The 22148-nt window shown below is 45.7% G+C and overlaps 4 protein-coding genes across 4 annotated transcripts; 2 read left to right on the top strand and 2 right to left on the bottom strand.

Annotated features, from left to right (window-relative positions):
- Positions 1–650: 650 nt before the first annotated feature.
- On the bottom strand, positions 651–1811 carry N7487_002987 (fungal specific transcription factor domain-containing protein; the record flags this gene model as incomplete). Its single annotated transcript, XM_056870734.1, has 3 exons — positions 651–917; positions 969–1753; positions 1805–1811. 3 exons carry the CDS (start codon positions 1809–1811, stop codon positions 651–653), a joined length of 1059 nt encoding a protein of 352 aa, XP_056735518.1.
- A 4337-nt stretch (positions 1812–6148) lies between these two features.
- Positions 6149–8128, bottom strand: N7487_002986 (uncharacterized protein; the record flags this gene model as incomplete). The annotated part of the gene is made up of 1 exon (XM_056870733.1): positions 6149–8128. The coding sequence occupies one exon, from the start codon at positions 8126–8128 to the stop codon at positions 6149–6151; it is 1980 nt and encodes a 659-aa protein (XP_056735517.1).
- A 5474-nt stretch (positions 8129–13602) lies between these two features.
- On the top strand, positions 13603–16019 carry N7487_002985 (fungal specific transcription factor domain-containing protein; the record flags this gene model as incomplete). Its single annotated transcript, XM_056870732.1, is given in 5 exon segments — positions 13603–13662; positions 13833–13925; positions 13942–15177; positions 15229–15371; positions 15506–16019. The coding sequence occupies 5 exon segments, from the start codon at positions 13603–13605 to the stop codon at positions 16017–16019; spliced, it is 2046 nt and encodes a 681-aa protein (XP_056735516.1).
- A 1575-nt stretch (positions 16020–17594) lies between these two features.
- N7487_002984 (uncharacterized protein) lies at positions 17595–21797 on the top strand (the record flags this gene model as incomplete). The annotated part of the gene is made up of 1 exon (XM_056870731.1): positions 17595–21797. The coding sequence occupies one exon, from the start codon at positions 17595–17597 to the stop codon at positions 21795–21797; it is 4203 nt and encodes a 1400-aa protein (XP_056735515.1).
- Between the last annotated feature and the right edge of the window lie 351 nt (positions 21798–22148).

Here is a 22148-nt window from a genome sequence, read left to right as displayed (position 1 = left end):
GGTAATCTGAACGAACAGCCTTGCTCTAGCATCTAAAATTTTGTATCTGAGAACGAAAATGCTAAACTCAATTTACATTCAACTCAATATATAGAGGTATAAAATTCACATTTCGGTTCACTTGCTTCATGGGTGCGTAGTTTCTTGAAAGTCAGAACTGTGGTAATCAAGCCACTCAACGGACGGGTGAGTATTGAAGAGCTCCCGCATAAGACCCTCATCCCAAATTGAAGAACGTTTTGGCCCTTCACAAGATCGATGACAATCTGATTGCTGGGTTCGTTGTTGCACATGCCATCTTGAATTGGCATCACCCTCCGTAAAATTCAACATGGCGACTTCACTTTCGATAGTCCTGTTGATTTTCCCAACAATCGATGAAACACCAGTCGGTGATCCTTGACTTTGAACATGATGATTATGAGGCGGTTGACTAGGCTGAATATCATGCAGATTGGAACAGAGTTTGATCAATTCGGATAGAAGTCTGTAAAGATTCGAGCCAAAGGTGCATTGATCTTTAATTCTTGATATTGTGGAGGTGACATCTTTCAACAGCTCCAAATCCTCTATATCCGAAGTAGCGACGACGTTACAAAAAACCACAAATAATGGAGTCAGAGGATATAGTAATGCGGTCCTGTTGAACGTCAGAACCATCGTACTTTTTGGATAAAGGTACCATACCAGAAGAGGAAGTCTGTTGTTAGATTAGGTAGAACAGAGATATGCTTCTGGCATGCCTGCATTGAGAAAAGTGCTCTCCGTGCGTACCGCAAGCACTCTTGGCGTCTACTATTGTTTTGCACGGCTAATGATTTAAGGCGAAGGACACTCGTTGCGATCGAAAAGAAAGTGAAGTCAATGGCATCCCATTCAATCATAGCAGCGGGCTGTTCAGCAAATTTCTGACGGGACTGAGATTCATGTCAGTAATTTGGAGTTGGGAATTTGACAAGAACTCCCACCTGCCGAATCTCCTCACTGATAGACTTTAGTCTATTTTGAAGGTCTTCAAGCAAAGCAGGCTCCTGAGCCATTGCGAGCTCTTCTTTTTGACCTTTTAACATGAGAGATAACGAGATATCCTGAACTTGAGCGAGTTTCACCAATATCCTGACTTTGTATGATAATGGATTTTCAGAAACCGTGTTGAGAAGATCTACCGGGTCGGACGCAAGGACGGGTAAAGATGTAGGACGGACTAGAAGCATGCTTAGTGTCTTGTCCATATAGTAGCACCAAGACAAGCAGCGACGAATTTCGATTTCTTCGTCAGCATCACAGCCGATCGAAGTCGAGGTATGATAACCCAAAGCTACCACAACACGGGAGGCTAGAGCAGTCAGGTGCCAAGATCTTGTCGTGTCTCCAAGAAGCTGTACTAGTGTGGCCTGATATAAGTTAACGACATATCTGCATAGGGACTGAGGATCACCGACACCAGAAAGAAGCGCTTGTAGCATTGCAAGGCTGGGAGACCTCGAGAAGTCAATCATACTGAGAGATTCAAGGAAAGCTGCAGTATACTGCTTTCTAGATTTGGCTAAACAGTCTGATAATCCCCCCGGCGAGGAAAATCGCAGCCACCGACTGACGAAGATGGTAGCCTTGTAAAGTACACAAAGCTTGTATTGAAGATCTGTTTGCCGACCAACAGTACCACTCATCAAGGCTAAACACATTCGCTGCAGAGTTAGGGGTGAAATGTGATCCGGCCAGTGGAGAGCTAGGGCGTCGCGTTCATTTTGACCTGCAGTATTTAGAATGAGGTGCAATGCCCAATAAGGATAAAAAAACATACCGCCCATCATCATATAGAAAAGTTCGATTCGAAAATCAATAAGTTTTGATGCAGGATCGGGAGTAATCTTTTCATCTGGTATGCTGTCCGCATGCTGTGATGATGATATGAACCTTTTGACGATGTCCAGTGCCGACCGTAAAACGCCCGTCCGGGCCACAGACAAATGGGTGTTAGTGTTAATCTCATCTATAATCAAACTGCTTGTATTATTTGATTGTTTAAGGGCGCTGACCACCGCACCATGGTCCGTGAAAGGTTGGTAAGTATCTGCGGCTTTCGAAACAAATGTGATCGAGTCTGGGTCTTGTTCATCATCTTCAAACTGTCTTCCACGAGTACTACTGATAGAAGCCCCGAAGGAAGTGTCAGGAGGTTGAAACCAAGGTGTAAATTCTTTCTAGGGATGCGCTTACGGCAACGCTGCCAAGCGACGCGTCCGCGTCCGTCGCTGCCGCTCTCGAGTACACGTAACCCCAGCTGCGGTACAGCGTTGGCACTCGATTCTTCTGTTGCACTTAATCTAGAGAGGGTACCGAGTGGTATTAGGATTTGTATTTGCAGTTGAAGATCATTGGGTTAAGGCAAAGACCAACGGTACCTTTCTCGCGTGACAAAAATCGCACTCCTTGGATGTAAGCATAATCTTCCCTGGCGGAGCATGATTTGACGAACTTACAGCTTGGGCTTTTCCGTCTACACCGACGGTATTATGCTTAAAAATCAAATTATGAGACATATTCCGACATTTGGGAGTTGGGAGTTGGGAGTTTGGTGTTAAATCTTTCTGTCACGATTTGAACGCCAATTGCGATCCTAAGTTAACTAACGTATTCGGTAAGCGAGTGGGCCATGTAAGCCAGTGGGCCACCCGACCCAACCTACCAATTTTAAATACAAATATGTCAACCAAAACGCCATTAAATTAAATACAGTAAAATCATCTATCTAGCTAGGCATCTATTAATCTTATGTCCTATTTCACCACAACCACTACACTTTGGCGGGGCCCGTGTACGTGGTTGTAAAGCCGGCGAAGGGCTTCTTCGTAGAGGGGAGGGAGGTGCTTTAATTGCTTCCACCGGCTCAGTATCCAATTGAGAAGCTTCCTGTACTGTAAGGCCTGCTTCTACCTGTATCTGACTCCGGGATTTGCCTCGCTTTTGCTTTTGCTTAGACTGCGACATCGCCCGTCCATGGGCACCTAGGAGGTGCCCAAGGCCCGTCCACGGTGGGCCTTGGGCTATTTGGATTTTCGAGTGCCCGTCCATAACGCCCAAGGCCCACGGGCATGCCCACGGCGGGCATGCCCACGATGCCCACCATTGCATAAAGTCACCCAAAATGGACGTATAACTCGCTGACTTTGCATAATAAATAACTGTTATTTACACCTGTTTTGCCAACTCCATGTAAAATGGCAGTTTTAATCTACAACATCTATAAATTTTACTGAAATATCTATGTATATGAGAAACTAGTATATATATGATACGAATTGGAATAAAATTTTAATCGAAATACATCATATTGTGTGGTATTTTTATTAACTTATCAAATCATACTGTAACAGCTTGAAGATATATATTTAAGTCAGTGGTACATGCCTGGCATTTTCTATAAGTAAAATACTACTTATGGATTCTACTTTATCTCTCACTCTAGTATATTTCTCATAGGTAGATCGAAAGATAATTAGTATAATTCTTATTTTATAAGCTTATATCACTAAATTCTGTCAATTATATCACTCAAAGACTTGTGTTATTATTCTGGGAGTTTTAAATCCTTCGATTGTAACTCAAGATGGGCGTTTAGGTATGTTCCCATGGGCGTGCCCACGGGCGTGCCCACGGGCATGCCCATGGACAAAGACACTTATAGCCAATCAGCTTATAATATATAGTGGGTCTACACTCAATTTACGATCTATCAGATCTATACAAAGCACCCCTTTTACTAGTAATCCTCGTTTCACACGGTCGCAAGTTACCTATTGTAAGTTCAGATCACTCACTCTCCTATAGTCGTTATATTATCCCTTACATCACATTAACCATGTCCCAACCTAGTGCCTATACCGCAGGGCCTTCTTCACTTCCTCCGAGCTCCCAACCAGACCTCTCCTACGTCGCCGATATATTTGATCCTAACCTTAATCCAAATATTGATCCCAGTCTCTTCAACAGCCAACAGACTTCTATCTCACTGATAGAGTCCGAGTTCACTCAACCGGCTATTCTTGATTGCTCTCTCAAACGCGTCGGCCCCGATCGGAGAAAGCAGTTTATCCTCTACGACGCGATGAACAACGCGTCCAAAGTAAAGTTTATCGAGTGGTGGCGTACCACAGTACGCGGCAGCAGTACTGAGACACAACAAAGGCTACGATAGGATGCAAAACACATATTAGATGTCTGGGAGAACTTCGACCAGGTAATGAATTCCCAATTCTTTCCAGTGTTGCTCGCGACATTCTCTCTATTCCTGCAACAGGCGCTAGAGTTGAACGTCTTTTCAATTTAGCACGGGATGTCTGCCACTACCGACGTGGGCGGCTGAGTACGAAGACAGTCCAGGATATCATAATGTTCCGGTATAAAACCCAGTTCGACATTGAAATAGAAGAACTACCCGATGAGGATACGTCCTTGGATTCAATGCAAGAAGCAGACGAACAGAGAGAGGCTAAGCTTACCACTGACATGCCTGAACCAATCAGCGATAGTGAGGATTCCGAGGATAATGATCCTGTTGGACTGATCGAGTATGAGTTTATGATGGAGAGTCAGCTTCCTCGTCCTTCTATAGTGCTAAGTACGCGGAAGCGACAGAGAAGTGAGCTAGTCGACAGCGAAGATAAGAGCAGTCCTCATCTCCCTCATTATGGAGATAAGGGTAGCACTCAAAAGCGCCCTGGTTTAAGAGAAGCAAGGAAGCGTGGCAAACCTAATAATGATCAATTTGTATCGTATTAGTGTAAATATATGAATATAATGAATGCCTAAGTCATTATGCAAAGGCTTCCAAGGCTTATTTCTGACCCCGGTCAAAAAAGTGACAATGTGTCAAGTTGTTGTATAAAGGCTTCTAAAGCTCATTTCTGACCTCGGTCAGAAAATTGACAGTAGTATCAAGTCATTGTACATGTAATCGAATTACTCAAAAATACAGAGAAAAAAATGCACAAATAATGCAGGTCACGAGGTCAAGAAATTCTGCTTACTAAAAAGGCCCATGGGCGCCCACGGTGTCCATGGACAATGGGCCCTAAGGGTAGGGCCCGTCCATGGGCGTATGGATAGTGCCCATCGCCCGCTTACATAAGGCCCGTGGGCACTGCCCACCCGCCCGTCCATGGGCGATGTCGCAGTCTAGTTCGCATATACGCTCTCTAAGCGCAGGTGTAAGCTCTGAAGAAGGAGCCATATCAAAGAAATCGTAGAGATAGAGATTGCAAAGGAATTTGAGAGAGATTGAATGGTAGTAGAAAGGATATTTTGCAATAGAATCGCGTTACGCGGTCCTTGGCGTATTTCTGTATACGCGATTTAGGTAGGCGGTAGGTGGATAGATTAGGCGGTCTAAGAGTGGGTCTCTAGGGGGTGCTGAAACTTTTGCGTAGTCACTGTACTACCCGCCTATGCCCAAGATGGTATTGTTATGTCTCGAGTGTTCCAGGGCTCAACCGATGCCGTCGTCTTTGAGGATTTTATTGAGCAGCTTCTGCAGCATTGTGGGAAGTGGCCAGAGCCGAAGTCTGTGATGTGCTCGGAAGCCGGGGTAAAGTTGGTGTACTTGCCTCCATATTCACCGGACTTGAATCCTATTGAGGAGTTCTTTGCTGAGTTGAAAGCCTTCATTGGGCGAAATTGGCAGTCCTATGAAGGTAATCCTGACCAAGGATTTGATACCTTCCTCGACTGGTGTGTGAAAAGCGCAGAGGGCCATTTCCGGCATGCTGGCGTGACTATAGAGGAGATGTAGCATGGCTACAGCGGATTCGAGATCCATTTCACCGGTTGACTCAGAACGGGTTTTCCTGAGGCCTAATTAGAAAATCGTGATATGTTTAGATAAAGAATGAAGACTCTCTCGAGTAGATTGTCCGCAGTATACGGTATACCGTCGATTCTTACGAGCATGTGCTGGCTGTCTGTGGGTAATTGCAATTTATCGAAATACTCTAAACATGAATATGCCACCAGAGTCTGCTAGCCAGGATCATACCGGCAAGCTCTTTCGCGCACCCTATATGAAGTCTATTATGATTCCAAAATTATTTTATTGCACCACTACGCTAGCTCCATTCTGACGGAAAAATAGTTTATTTAAGTACCTTGCTCATTTATTACCAATATCCAACATCTCTGTTTCCCACTCCAGCAAGGTTTGAGAACTGGATATGGTATGGTGATGATTGCTCCCAAGTATTTGCTTCTGCCTGGCCAGGCAATCTCGTAGTAACTCGAGAGCTTGGGTATTATACCCTAAAGATTTCCAGGTGAAAGCAAGATTGGACATACTCGTCAGCGTGTCAGGATGGTCCACGCCGAGCTTCGTCTTGCGAGTCTCCATGACCTGCACCTCGAGCTGTTTCGCCTCCTCCCATCGGCCCTGGTTCCTATACGTCGATGCCAGGTTGGCTATACTCGTCAGCGTGTCAGGATGGTCCACGCCAAGCTTCGTCTTACTCGTCTCCATGACCTGCACATCGAGCTGTTCCGCCTCCTCCGATCGGCCTTGTTTCCAATACGTCGATGCCAGGTTGGCCATACTCCTTAGCGTAGAAGGATGGTCCACGCCGAGCTTCGTCTTGCGAGTCTCCATGACCTGCACGAAGAGCTGTTCCGCCTCCTCCCATCGGCCCTGGTTCCAATACGTCGATGCCAGGTTGGCCATACTCCTTAGCGTAGAAGGATGGTCCACGCCGAGCTTCGTCTTGCTCGTCTCCATGACCTGCACCTCGAGCTGTTTCGCCTCCTCCCATCGGCCCTGGTTCCTATACGTCGATGCCAGGTTGGTCATACTCGTCAGCGTGTCAGGATGGTCCACGCCGAGCTTCGTCTTGCTCGTCTCCATGACCTGCACGAAGAGCTGTTCCGCCTCCTCCCATCGGCCCTGGTTCCTATACGTCGATGCCAGGTTGGCCATACTCGTCAGCGTAGAAGGATGGTCCACGCCGAGCTTCGTCTTGCTCGTCTCCATGACCTGCACGAAGAGCTGTTCCGCCTCCTCCCATCGGCCCTGGTTCCAATACGTCGATGCTAGGTTAGCTATACTCGTCAGCGTGTCAGGATGGTCCACGCCGAGCTTCGTCTTGCGAGTCTCCATGACCTGCACCTCGAGCTGTTCCGCCTCCTCCCATCGGCCCTCTAGTGAATAGGCTTCAGCCAACATCGCAGTACTCGCAAGGGCCTCGTCATTCTCCGCACCTAGCAGTTCGACTCTATGCTTTTGCGATTTCGATGCCATTTCCCTTACATCCGCAATATGGCCGCTTTCTGACGCATACCATGCGCCTCTATAAAGTAGCGTGGCCCATCTCAAGAGAGACTCTCGTGATTCTGGTCGTTGAGACATCGCTGACCGAACGTGAGGATAGAGAGACTGGCACTTCCCCCAATTTTCATATCGACCTGTAGGGTACTCTCCGTACACATTAGCGATAAATTTTTCCCTCCACCGTTCTGTTTCTCCATGAGATTTCAGCCATGCGCGCGTAGTCAGTTGCACTAGTCGATGCATAGCAAAGGAAGTCCCATTCTCGCTAATAGATATAAATGAGTAATTCCGTAAAGTTGTAACATCATCTTCAAATTCCAGACCTCCGTCGGATTCAGATGTTTCCCCGTCACTAGAGTTGTCGAAGAGTTCTGTCCTTGAGGTGCAGCTAGCCGGTGGCTGGCGGATAACACTCTCCGGTATCCCTTGTCGATCGAAAAAGCTCATAAGAGAAAGTAGTTCCGCTGCAGATGGCTTTTCGTGGCGAATGTAGTTAAATGATATTTGCCAAGTCACTAGAATTGAGTTCTTTGCTTCCCAATCCCGGTCAAGGTGACCCGCCTCTTTTTTGAGAAGCTTTATCGCTTCGCTATCGCTCTTCTGAAAGTCTCTCAGGTATTGTGATACTGAATAGCGAGGCGCCCGATTTCGAATATAGCATGCGGCCTGGGCTATTGCAAGCGGCATAAACTCGAGTTCTTCCACTAACTGTTGGCTCTCTTGGCTTTCTTCGGGTTGATCAAGCGTCTTCTGAAGAAGCTCTAGTGCCTCAGACCTTGCCATCGGGTTAACGTCAATAAGGTCCTTATGCTTGACCATCCTGAGCGCAGCCTCTCTGCTTCGACTTGTGATGATTATAGATCCATTCCGACATCTGGGAATGTATTCTAAAAGAGGTTTTGTTGAGGCGTTTGGTGGCTCTTTCATTGAAGCTCCCTTTTCTGCCACCGGAAGCGAACAAAGGAACTTGTCATCATCCGCATTATCAAGGATACAAATCCATTTCCCCTTGTTCTCATCCCGCAGCCAGTTTTCGACCAGTTTAAATATGTTGGATTTGGGATCCTGACGACTAGGGATCTTTAGCTGGTCTGCGATGTCCCGGAAACTTTGCTCGAACCGGGCCTCATTGCTTGCGTGGACCCAGATAACCCATGTGTCTGGTGACTCTGATCGGATCTGATACGTGTATTCGATGGCAAGTTGCGTTTTCCTTTCACTTGTGAGCTGCGGGCCAGGAATTAGTCGCTTCACACTCACCCAACACCACCCAGGCCGACCAGGGCTATTCTCGACCCTAAGATCGAGGTTTTCTCGTGAATCGACTCAAGCAGGGTCCTACGGCAGACGAAATCTGGATCGCGTGCGAATGGGACGGTTGATAAAGGGTTCGGCGGAGTTTCTGGACGCTCTAAAGGAGACGCGGCTATTAGTCAGGCGGTCTTGATCTTGGCTGGATTTTCTGTCTTACCTGGGGGCAGATGAATTTCAGCGTGGATCGGGCCACTGCTATGTCCAACCTAGGCTTCCGCAGAACCCAACCGGACCCGGACCCAACCCGGACCCAACCCGGGTTTGGGTTGGGTCCGGGTCCAAAATCTCAACCCAGCGCTGGGTTCTGGGTTACTACCCTCAACCCGGACCCATACTGGGGCCCCAATTGGGTTACAAATAAGACAAATATACCAAGGAATCCTCACTGCATAATTTATACAATCTCTTATTGTAATTTTGGGTATTTCTCTTGCATCTTATCTATATCAAGAGTATGTAGATTTAGGGTAGGAAGATAATATTTTAGCTAACTAGTGATACTGGAAATTATCATCATCTCGCTGTTTACGCTTCCGTCCTGATAATCGGAGCTGCGTACCATTATCCGGTAGCTTAGGCTCAATCATATCATCTTCAATATCCTCTATCGCCTTATTCTCCTTATCCCCTTTATCTAGCTCTTCAGTATCACTAATTGGGTCTACTTCAACCCCATCGGGTCTCTCATCCTTCTCTTCCTTCGCCACTTCAATTTCGTCTTGTGTAAAAAACTCTTCAAGTCGCTTAGCCTCTTGCTCCTCAAGATCGAATCTTGAAGTACAAAGGAACATCATAAGCTCTTGGATTGTTTCGGACTTCATTCTTCCCCGGCGGTAATGACAGATATCTCGAGCGGTATTAAATAGTCGTTCAACACCAGCGCCTGTTGCTGGTATTGAGAGAATATCCCTTGCAAGAGCTGCAATAGCTGGAAAGCGGTGTTGATTCTCTCTCCAGAAACCAAGAGGCGCAATTTCAATCGTATCTATTAACTAGTTAGTAAAATATTAATATTATTTAGGTTTAACATACCACTATCGAGATATTGTGTTATCTCATCTGTGACTCCCGACAGCTGTCTTCTATTACTATTCAACATCTTATCAAGCTTCGAACTTGGTCGAGGTTGATTATAAGAAGGTTGCGAGTCTTGTATATGAGAAAGCCGATCTTGATATGGTACGAGAGCTTTTTGGAATGCCTGGCGATATTTATCGCGCCACTCTTGATCCCAGTCATCAGTTTGAAAGAATTGAAACTTATTCACAGGCGCAAGCATGGTACATATCGCAAAGATATACCCTCGGATATGATCAGTCTGAGAGTAATATTCGTCAAGCTTTAGTCGACTAGCTTCGAGCGCATCAAGCATCTGTTTCTTCCATAGAACACGCTTCCGTCTGAGCTGCTTCATTGACTGTTCAAGATGCTCAAAAAGCCGGTTGTATATCTTAAAAGTATAATGTGCAGTAATATCCCGAGTCTTTGAGAGTTGTAGAGTATAATCAAAGAATGGCTCCGTGATACAAAGAAGATAGTCAATTTGACGCCACTCTTCGGTATCTGGTAGCAGATCAAGACGAGCATACTCTTCACAAAAAGGGCCAAAAACAGACCGTAGTCTCTTCGCGCGGCGAAGCATTAGGAATGTTGAATTCCACCGGGTCTTCACATCTTGGATTGGGGCAATCTTGACTTTTTGGGGCTGGAGATTGTAAAAACTCTCCCGGCGCTGGGGACTAGCGTTCACATATATTGCAAGGTAACGAATCTTATTCAGCGTAGAAGAAATCCCTCGCTGCTGTTGTTGTGCATTCTGCTGGGCCATTTTAGACTGTTGATCAGTCCACTTTGTCTCTGTAGTCTCATTTTCTGGAACTGCCTTGATGTGTCCAAGAAGCTGGTTCAGGCTAAGTTGGATAACATGGGCAAGACAAGGAATTCGAATAACAATAACACCATCCGGTAAAACCTGTTGAAGGGATTCCATAAGAGTTTTGTTGTTTGATGCATTGTCTGTTGTCAGCCCAAACACCCTATCTTCGATTCCATGTTCTGTGAGGGTCTCTATCAGCGCACTACTTAGGTTTGCACCAGTATGCGCCCCATAAATAGGCTTGAAGTCTAGTAGCACCTCTCGATATACCCAGTCGCTATCAATGAAATAGCCAGTGATTGCTATAAACGCCTGTGAGAAGGGAGAGGTCCAGCAATCAAGGGCAATAGATATCTTTGAGTGAGATGGAAGCATCTGAAGCACACTCTGTTGCCGACTCTTAACTGTGCTTGATAGCCGACGACGAATTGTATCAGCAGAGGGGATAAACGGGGTGGATAGAGAGGTGCGAGCCATTTGAATTAGGCTCTGAAACGTTGGGTGCTCGATAAGTTGAAATGGGAGTCGATTAAGAGATAAGAAGGATAAAATCTCTTCCTCCCAGGCCTCTTGTGAGAAAGGAGCCTCGGTCGGAGTATCATCCTAAAAAAATTTAGTAAGGAGAATAAAAGATTAAGTTATAATAGAACATACAGCTTTGCTGAGGAATCTTGTGATCTCTAGCTTTGATCCACCCTTAGCCTTTCGACACCCTGCGCTCTTGATATGTTTTGACATTGTTGATGTGCCATGATATTGTGCTTTCCGGTCGCCCGTTGGATGAGGATGGATAGTGTAAGGATGCTCAAGAATCTGGCCGCAATTCTTACACATAACCTTTGGTGCCCCATCGATACTATTTGCAACCTGGTTAAACCTACCCCAAACATCAGACTGGTGGTTTGAGTCCCAATGGATCTTGCTCTTCCTTCCAAAATCAGTCTGTAACCACCAGTCGACCCATTCGGTATGAGTCATTTTGTCATAAAGAACAAATGCCTTTCTCCGATCGGGACCAACACGTAGAAGTGAGGTAGGAGGTATAAGGGGAATAATCGGACGAAGGAATTCGGAGTCAATAGAGTCGAGATCGAACGTCTGCTGGCTAGTGGATGGTTCAGGGGTACCAAGTCGGTTTGAAGGGGTAAGATAACCAAGATTGTCTATATCTCCATCATAAATCGAGGATGTCAAATTAGATTGCTGGCTCTGGGACATAATAGGCGAAATAAATAAATGATCAATTACGAGGGGAAGAATAAGAGAAGGGATTTACTTACAAAGGGCAGAAGACGTATTACCCTAGCTGTGAATAGAGAGCTGAACGATCAAGTCGTCGTTTATCAAAAGTACCTACTTCACTAGCATTTAATTGGTATATATTATAGGTTTAAGTGGGTTAGAGCCAGCATAACCCAGCAAAACCCAGCCAAAACCCAGCCAAACCCAGCCAAACCCAGCCAAACCCAGCAAAACCCAGCAAAACCCAGCAAAACCCAGCAAAACCCAGCAAAACCCAGCAAAACCCAGCAAAACCCAGCAAAACCCAGCAATTATAACGGGCTAATGCCGGTACTAAGGCTCAGGCTCTACCCGCGCTTACTGCTAGATCCCCTCAGCCAGAGTTTCTAACCGCGGTCAGAAACTAGGAGTATTAGTACTCGGGCTCTACCCGCGCTCACTGTAAGATCCCCTCAGCTAGAGTTTCTGACCGCGGTTAGAAAGTATAGTAGAATAAGGCTTTAATCGTATAATTAATTTTCTGACCGCGGTCAGAGATAGTAGTAGTCGAAAGGAGATCTCAACGTGTAAGGATAGAGTGACTACTTTACACTGTATTCAAAATATATTTCTACAACTTCAACCATGTCAGCAAACCTAAATTATCAAATACCACTACAACCATGATTATCTTTAATTTTTATTGGTAATAAACTAATATCTGGCCAATATAAAATGATATAAGTGTCTATTTAGTTTAGTCATATAAAGTTGATGTCGAATAAGTGAGTTCATATGGGTTCGATCTAAAACACAAAAAAATACGAAGATTACATGTTGATTATTTAGCAACTTTATGAACGCCAAGAGTTTGTTTTTATGCAAAGTTGGGTTTTACTGGGGCCCCATTGGGGGCCCAGCGCTGGGTCCGGGTTGGGTCCGGGTTCGCTGACTTCGACCCGGACTAGACTGCGACATCGCCCGTCCATGGGCACTAGAAAGTGTCCACGGCCCGTGGGCCTTTTGAAATTCGACGCCCATCGCCCATCCTTATGCAAAAATAATGCAAAAATTACCCTATTCGGCGATTTTATGTACATAACTAGTTCTTGGCAGTACCCACCGTGCCAAGAGTGCCCGCATATGTCTTGGCGACGCTAAAAATGTCTCCACAAAAACGGGCGTTGTCGCAGTCTAACCCGGACCCAGGCTGGGTCCGGGTCCGGGTCCGATATCTCGACCCAAACCCGGGTTGTGCGATAGACTAAGCAGGCCTTACAGTACAGGAAGCTTCTCAATTGGATACTGAGCCGGTGGAAGCAATTAAAGCACCTCCCTCCCCTCTACGAAGAAGCCCTTCGCCGGCTTTACAACCACGTACACGGGCCCCGCCAAAGTGTAGTGGTTGTGGTGAAATAGGACATAAGATTAATAGATGCCTAGCTAGATAGATGATTTTACTGTATTTAATTTAATGGCGTTTTGGTTGACATATTTGTATTTAAAATTGGTAGGTTGGGTCGGGTGGCCCACTGGCTTACATGGCCCACTCGCTTACCGAATACGTTAGTTAATGTCAAGTACTATGCATTTATGCATGCTGAAATTACCAGGTCTTTACAAACCGGGAAATCAATGGACCGTCATGATAACGGTACCATACAAAAATACATACATTGCTTAATCAGCTATGTCCGCCGAGATTGGAAAAGAGCGGATCTTGTCATTTTAGTTAGTTAGAGAATTTACATATGTCAGATTTACCATACATTGTCGTATCCGTCTATTTCTGTCAGTTAACTTAGGATCGCAATTGGCGTTCAAATCGTGACAGAAAGATTTAACACCAAACTCCCAACTCCCAACTCCCAAATGTCGGAATATGTCTCATAATTTGATTTTTAAGCATAATACCGTCGGTGTAGACGGAAAAGCCCAAGCTGTAAGTTCGTCAAATCATGCTCCGCCAGGGAAGATTATGCTTACATCCAAGGAGTGCGATTTTTGTCACGCGAGAAAGGTACCGTTGGTCTTTGCCTTAACCCAATGATCTTCAACTGCAAATACAAATCCTAATACCACTCGGTACCCTCTCTAGATTAAGTGCAACAGAAGAATCGAGTGCCAACGCTGTACCGCAGCTGGGGTTACGTGTACTCGAGAGCGGCAGCGACGGACGCGGACGCGTCGCTTGGCAGCGTTGCCGTAAGCGCATCCCTAGAAAGAATTTACACCTTGGTTTCAACCTCCTGACACTTCCTTCGGGGCTTCTATCAGTAGTACTCGTGGAAGACAGTTTGAAGATGATGAACAAGACCCAGACTCGATCACATTTGTTTCGAAAGCCGCAGATACTTACCAACCTTTCACGGACCATGGTGCGGTGGTCAGCGCCCTTAAACAATCAAATAATACAAGCAGTTTGATTATAGATGAGATTAACACTAACACCCATTTGTCTGTGGCCCGGACGGGCGTTTTACGGTCGGCACTGGACATCGTCAAAAGGTTCATATCATCATCACAGCATGCGGACAGCATACCAGATGAAAAGATTACTCCCGATCCTGCATCAAAACTTATTGATTTTCGAATCGAACTTTTCTATATGATGATGGGCGGTATGTTTTTTTATCCTTATTGGGCATTGCACCTCATTCTAAATACTGCAGGTCAAAATGAACGCGACGCCCTAGCTCTCCACTGGCCGGATCACATTTCACCCCTAACTCTGCAGCGAATGTGTTTAGCCTTGATGAGTGGTACTGTTGGTCGGCAAACAGATCTTCAATACAAGCTTTGTGTACTTTACAAGGCTACCATCTTCGTCAGTCGGTGGCTGCGATTTTCCTCGCCGGGGGGATTATCAGACTGTTTAGCCAAATCTAGAAAGCAGTATACTGCAGCTTTCCTTGAATCTCTCAGTATGATTGACTTCTCGAGGTCTCCCAGCCTTGCAATGCTACAAGCGCTTCTTTCTGGTGTCGGTGATCCTCAGTCCCTATGCAGATATGTCGTTAACTTATATCAGGCCACACTAGTACAGCTTCTTGGAGACACGACAAGATCTTGGCACCTGACTGCTCTAGCCTCCCGTGTTGTGGTAGCTTTGGGTTATCATACCTCGACTTCGATCGGCTGTGATGCTGACGAAGAAATCGAAATTCGTCGCTGCTTGTCTTGGTGCTACTATATGGACAAGACACTAAGCATGCTTCTAGTCCGTCCTACATCTTTACCCGTCCTTGCGTCCGACCCGGTAGATCTTCTCAACACGGTTTCTGAAAATCCATTATCATACAAAGTCAGGATATTGGTGAAACTCGCTCAAGTTCAGGATATCTCGTTATCTCTCATGTTAAAAGGTCAAAAAGAAGAGCTCGCAATGGCTCAGGAGCCTGCTTTGCTTGAAGACCTTCAAAATAGACTAAAGTCTATCAGTGAGGAGATTCGGCAGGTGGGAGTTCTTGTCAAATTCCCAACTCCAAATTACTGACATGAATCTCAGTCCCGTCAGAAATTTGCTGAACAGCCCGCTGCTATGATTGAATGGGATGCCATTGACTTCACTTTCTTTTCGATCGCAACGAGTGTCCTTCGCCTTAAATCATTAGCCGTGCAAAACAATAGTAGACGCCAAGAGTGCTTGCGGTACGCACGGAGAGCACTTTTCTCAATGCAGGCATGCCAGAAGCATATCTCTGTTCTACCTAATCTAACAACAGACTTCCTCTTCTGGTATGGTACCTTTATCCAAAAAGTACGATGGTTCTGACGTTCAACAGGACCGCATTACTATATCCTCTGACTCCATTATTTGTGGTTTTTTGTAACGTCGTCGCTACTTCGGATATAGAGGATTTGGAGCTGTTGAAAGATGTCACCTCCACAATATCAAGAATTAAAGATCAATGCACCTTTGGCTCGAATCTTTACAGACTTCTATCCGAATTGATCAAACTCTGTTCCAATCTGCATGATATTCAGCCTAGTCAACCGCCTCATAATCATCATGTTCAAAGTCAAGGATCACCGACTGGTGTTTCATCGATTGTTGGGAAAATCAACAGGACTATCGAAAGTGAAGTCGCCATGTTGAATTTTACGGAGGGTGATGCCAATTCAAGATGGCATGTGCAACAACGAACCCAGCAATCAGATTGTCATCGATCTTGTGAAGGGCCAAAACGTTCTTCAATTTGGGATGAGGGTCTTATGCGGGAGCTCTTCAATACTCACCCGTCCGTTGAGTGGCTTGATTACCACAGTTCTGACTTTCAAGAAACTACGCACCCATGAAGCAAGTGAACCGAAATGTGAATTTTATACCTCTATATATTGAGTTGAATGTAAATTGAGTTTAGCATTTTCGTTCTCAGATACAAAATTTTAGATGCTAGAGCAAGGCTGTTCGTTCAGATTACCAAGTCTATTAGCGGGATAGTCCCTTCTAATTACTTAACCCTTCTTGATACTTCAGTTGGCTCACAATGACAGGATCCACCCCAATCGTTTGCATGTTTTTTTAAGGCAAACAAATTAGTGAACGGCAAAAGCTAGGGAATCTTCTGGGGAAGCATTTGGAATATGACGCGACGTCTTCACCTACAGTGATAATAAACAGCAGTAACTGAGCAATGACTTGAAGAAGTCTTTATTTATATTCACAGCACCCATAAAAGTGTTTAAAACCTGGGCAATGAAGCTTATGACGGGAGCTCGAAATGAACTCTAAAAAAATGTGATCCGCTTGTAAGAAGTCACTCCACCCAACCCAATACAGCTATTCTATCTCAAAAATGCCTTACATGTCTATTTTTAGTTCCGTGCAAAGCCCTCTAGAGCACGAGTAGAAAAAAAGTATCGGGGACTAGATTATCGTGGACTAACAAAGACGTGTATTAGTAAGATCGTCACTTATTGCTAGTTAGTTATAAACTTTTTCTCTAGAGTAGTACGATAGCTTTCTTGTATCTTTAGTTAACAAAAAACTATCGGAGACGAAGGAGGTATACGGTACTGTTTTACTGCAGCACTGTCTATCAGGAAGATCCTATAACGTAATTCACGGCCGAGCCGCGCACCCCAAAACACATAGTAAATGCGATAAATTACCAATTTATATATCAAGAACCATATCTATTGATGATAGGATATTAAAATCTTATGATCTAGATAGTATTTCTAACTTACTAGAGAAGTATAGGACAATTAGTTGAAGCATTGATTCAGATATATGTATTTGTCCCATATACCAAAACTACGCCGTATCTTATGGTAACCCATCGGGAATGATTATTGAAATTGCTTAAGACTAAGATATGTTATTTCACACGCTAAGAAAGTCATATATCCTAGTATTTAAGTAAAAATAAAATATGGTTGTTCAGATATGAAATGGTAATTTATCGAATTTACTTTGTGTTTTGGGGTGCGCGGCTCGGCCGTGAATTACGTTATTTTCCGGAGCTTGGCCCATATCATTAATCGGGTCAATCCGAACTAATCATTCGCATCCGGTAACTTCCCAAAAGGTACATCCTCCCGAAATTCCGCATCTCGGACTTTCGGGCTTTGGATATATGAAGATCGTTTTTTCCGGGTCTGTACTCTAACCGGGCTCTCGGCCTTCTTTCTTTGCCTTTCGCTGTGATATTTCTACGTCGAACATTAGGCCGGCCCAAAATTCCCTTTGGAGATTACGAGCGAACCGGAAATCAAAGACATTTTTCAATCTGTTAGTCCCATATAGACGAACATACAAATGCTTTGGACACTCTATTTTCACGGCCCCTTTTAATAATTCATCACTATCTTGCAATTGCCTTCCAATTTCCCATTCCAATAACAGATTTCTCAATTTCGTGTCTCGCTATGGAAGAATCAGAGACCCCAACACCGGCTGGATCCCTTCCACCCTCGCTGAATGAGAAATGGACGGAAAAGGAAGACCGATGGCATCTTATCGACAAACTGGAGGAGTTCAACCAACGGGATCTTGCTTCCGGATTCAAACCTCGGCAACTTGGTGTCACCTGGAAAAATCTCACGGTCAAAGGAACTAGTGCCGAAGCTGCAATCAATGAAAACTTCGTTTCGCAGTTCGACCTTCGCCGGCACCTTTCCCGTTTCCGACGCAGGAATTCTCTACAAACAATCTTGGACCAAAGCCATGGCTGCGTTAAGCCTGGTGAGATGCTGCTTGTTTTGGGCAGACCTGGGTCAGGTTGTACCACGTTGCTCAAGATGCTCTCCAACAGGCGAGCAGGCTACCAGAAAATTGATGGGGACGTTCGATTTGGAGATATGTCGCACGAAGAAGCAGAGAAATATCGTGGCCAAATCGTCATGAACACCGAAGATGAAACGTTTTTCCCTACCCTCACTGTCGGCGAGACGACCATATTTGCGACTAGCGGAAAGATCCCAGCCCATCTCCCCGAAGGTTGCAAATCAAGACACGAGTACCAAAATGAGCTGAGCGATTTCCTACTTCGCTCGCTTGGAATATCCCACACCGCAACTACCAAAGTTGGAAACGAGTATGTTCGTGGTGTATCGGGAGGTGAGAGGAAGCGTGTTTCTATCCTAGAGTGCCTTGCTGCCCGAGGATCGATTTACTGCTGGGATAACAGTACCAGAGGCCTTGACGCCAGTAGTGCGCTGGACTGGGCAAAAGCCATTCGAGCAATGACAGATGTCTACTCCCTGTCTTCCATCGTGACGCTTTATCAAGCTGGAAACCAGATCTACGACCTTTTTGACAAAGTCCTCGTTCTGGACGAAGGAAAGCAGATATACTACGGCCCAATGAGTCAGGCTCGTGGTTTCATGGAAGACCTTGGATTTGTGTGCGAGGATGGCGCCAACGTCGCTGACTTCCTAACCGGAGTTACAGTGCCGACTGAGCGCCAGATTCGCTCAGGCTTCGAAGCCAGCTTCCCGCGCGACGCAGAATCTATCCGCTCTTCATACGAAAACACAGATATTTTCAAAAACGCCGTTGCCCATTATTCATACCCCAACTCAGAGCTTGCTAGTCGGCGAACGTCAGACTTCAAGGAAAGCGTCGCTCTCGAAAGAGCATCCAAACGCAGCCAATACACCGTCGACTTTGTCTCTCAAGTGAAGGCATGTATTATTCGTCAATACCAGATCATCGCTGGGGATATGGTTACTTTTGGAATGAAACAAGGCTCGAACATCGCCCAAGCTTTGATAGCTGGTTCTCTATACTACCAAGCAGCCGACGACTCCTCCGGGGTGTTTATCAAAGGGGGCGTGCTGTTCTGGTCTGTGCTATACAACAGCATGACCGCAATGTCTGAGGTTGTGGACTCTTTCACAGGCCGACCTGTCATCCTGAAGCACAAATCTTTGGCCTACGTTCATCCAGCAGCCATCTGCATCGCCCAAATTGCCGCAGATATCCCTATCATTATTCTTCAAGTTACTACATGGTCCCTCATCATCTATTTCATGGCTGGCCTGGTCCTTGATGCATCGAATTTCTTCACATACTGGACTATTTTGTTCGTTACCAACATGTGTGCCTGTGGGCTGTTCCGTGCAATTGGCGCTGTTTTCGGTTCATTCAACACCGCTGCCCAGCTCTCCGGATATGCGATCGCTATCATGGCTATGTATGCTGGATATCAAATCCATACAACGCAGATGCATCCGTGGTTTGGCTGGCTATATTGGCTCAATCCATTGTCATACGGATTTGAGGCATTGATGGGAAACGAGTTTCATCTTCATGCGATCAAATGTGTGAACACCAATCTGATTCCCAATGGCCCTGGTTATAGCCAGGACGAGCATGCCTCGTGTGCTGGCATCGGGGGTGCACAGCCAGGAGCTCTCTCTTTGACAGGCGATGAATATCTTGCGTCTTTGATGTATAGCCACACTCACATTTGGAGAAATTTCGGAATACTGTGTGCGTGGTGGGTTGTGTACGTCGGAATCACACTAATTGGAGTCATTCGCTGGCATGATGCTTCTGAGTCGGGAGCTTCGCTGCTCATTCCTCGCGAAAGATTAGCTTCTCACCAGCGGCTTTCTCCCGTTGACGAAGAGTCCCAGTGTACGGAGAGAAGGAAGGTTAAGCATTCGTCCAATCCGAACGAGTCACTCCAACAGCCTGCCCCCGCTGAACAGGAAATACTACAAAATACTTCAATTTTCACGTGGAAAGCTCTGACATATACTGTTAAGACATCCTCAGGCCCTCGAGTGCTCCTCGATAATGTTTATGGCTGGGTTAAGCCCGGAACCCTCACTGCACTCATGGGCTCGTCAGGAGCAGGAAAAACAACCCTTTTGGATGTTCTCGCGCAGAGAAAAACCGAAGGAACAATCAAAGGATCAATTCTGGTCGATGGCCATCCCCTCCCCATATCCTTTCAACGCTCGGCCGCCTACACGGAACAGCTCGATGTCCACGAGCCCTATGCCACAGTGAGGGAGGCATTGCAGTTCTCTGCTCTTCTTCGTCAATCCCGAGATATCCCTGAGGTTGAAAAGCTCAGATATGTCGATGTCATCATTGATTTACTGGAGCTTCACGACATCGCCGACTCCCTGATTGGAAAGCCTGGCGCAGGGCACGGCTTGAGTATTGAACAACGGAAGCGCTTGACTATTGGAGTGGAATTGGTCTCGAAGCCTAGAATTCTTATCTTCTTGGACGAACCTACCTCAGGTCTGGATGGCCAGTCAGCATTCAACACCGTCCGCTTTTTGAGAAAGCTTGCTGACGCGGGCCAATCTGTCTTGGTAACGATCCACCAGCCGTCCGCCCAGCTCATGGCACAATTTGACAGGCTTCTACTCTTGAAATCTGGCGGGAAGATGGTATATCTTGGTGACATCGGAAAGAATTGCCAGACGATCAAGGATTATTTTGGGAGATATGGAGCACCTTGCCCTATTTCGTCCAATCCGGCGGAGCACATGATTGATGTGGTTTCAGGCCGCTTCTCAGATACCGATTGGCATCAGACATGGCTTAATTCCCCTGAGCACAAGGACACGACCAACGAGCTCGAGGCTATCCTGCAACAGTCGGTTGCCAAAGGTCCCATGGAGGAGGATGGTTTTGAATTTGCCGTACCACTGGCTGTCCAGACCAAATACGTCTTGCGCCGCATGAATCTAGCGCTGTTCCGGAATACGTCCTATATCAACAACAAGATTGCTCTCCACATTGGTCTGGGACTATTCAATGGGTTCAGCTACTGGAAAATCGGACAATCGGCAGCCGATTTACAGCTCAAGCTTTTCACCGTATTCGTTTGGATGTTTGTTGCGCCCGGTGTCATCAATCAACTTCAGCCCCTCTTCATTGAGTGCCGGGATCTTTATGATGCCCGAGAGAAGAAAGCAAGAATATACTCTTGGAAAGCCTTCGTCACAGCTTTGGTCATCTCTGAAATGCCATACCTTTGCCTCTGTGCCGTCTTGTATTTCGCATGCTGGTACTACACAGTCGGCAGCCCCACGGAGTCCGATAAAGCAGGTGCTGCATTTTTTGTGGTTCTTATATACGAATTTCTCTACACATCGATTGGACAATTCATTGCAGCCTATGCACCGAATGCTGTATTTGCTGCACTGACCAATCCGCTTCTTGTTGGAATCATTGTATCCTTTTGTGGAATCCTGGTCCCTTACGAGCAAATCGTTGCTTTTTGGAGATACTGGATGTATTGGCTGAACCCGACGACGTACCTGGTTGGTAGTATGCTTACATTCACCATATTTGACGCCGAAGTTGAATGCGCGACCGAAGAGCTGTCGCTATTTGACCCGCCCAGTAACATGACTTGTGGCCAATATCTAGTCCCCTACCTTAACACTTCGGGTGCAAACCTCTTGAACCCAGAAGACTCGCTCGGCTGTCGTGTTTGCCCTTACTCTAAGGGAAGTGACTATCTTCATACCATCAACATCAATGAGTGGTATTTTGGATGGAGAGACGTGGGTATCACCGTTCTCTTCGTCATCAGCTCATACGCTTTGGTATATTTCTTCATGGCACTGAAAACAAAGCCTTCCAAAAAGGCCGAGTGAGGATTAAAATTCGTGATCAAGACCTGCGCAATGAGGACTGTTCGTTTGGATTCGCCGTTTCCTTGCTTCTTTACACTTTATATTTCGCACATTTCTCCGTCGCTGGTTCAGGTCTTTACTGCCACCCTTTGCTCCATTGGGAAACATGTTCAACTTAGAGGTCAATTATAGATTAAATACAGTATTTATTTGCTTTTCCCTTTTTCCAACCATGGTACCGTATTGATAATCATGAAGAAGGGTGTATTCACATGCAGTAGTCACATTGCACACTCCAATCTGACCATTTTAGTTGCTACTCTTTGTAGGGAAACTAACCCAAGCCGTGAATAACTATATAGTAGTAATCAT

The sequence above is a fragment of the Penicillium crustosum genome, assembly GCF_028827405.1.
Source record: "Penicillium crustosum strain IBT 35664 chromosome Unknown utg000001l_segment0_segment0, whole genome shotgun sequence".
NCBI lineage: Eukaryota > Fungi > Ascomycota > Eurotiomycetes > Eurotiales > Aspergillaceae > Penicillium > Penicillium crustosum.
Note: the sequence above shows the minus strand (reverse complement) of the source record. Positions and strands in the feature narration are given on the sequence as shown.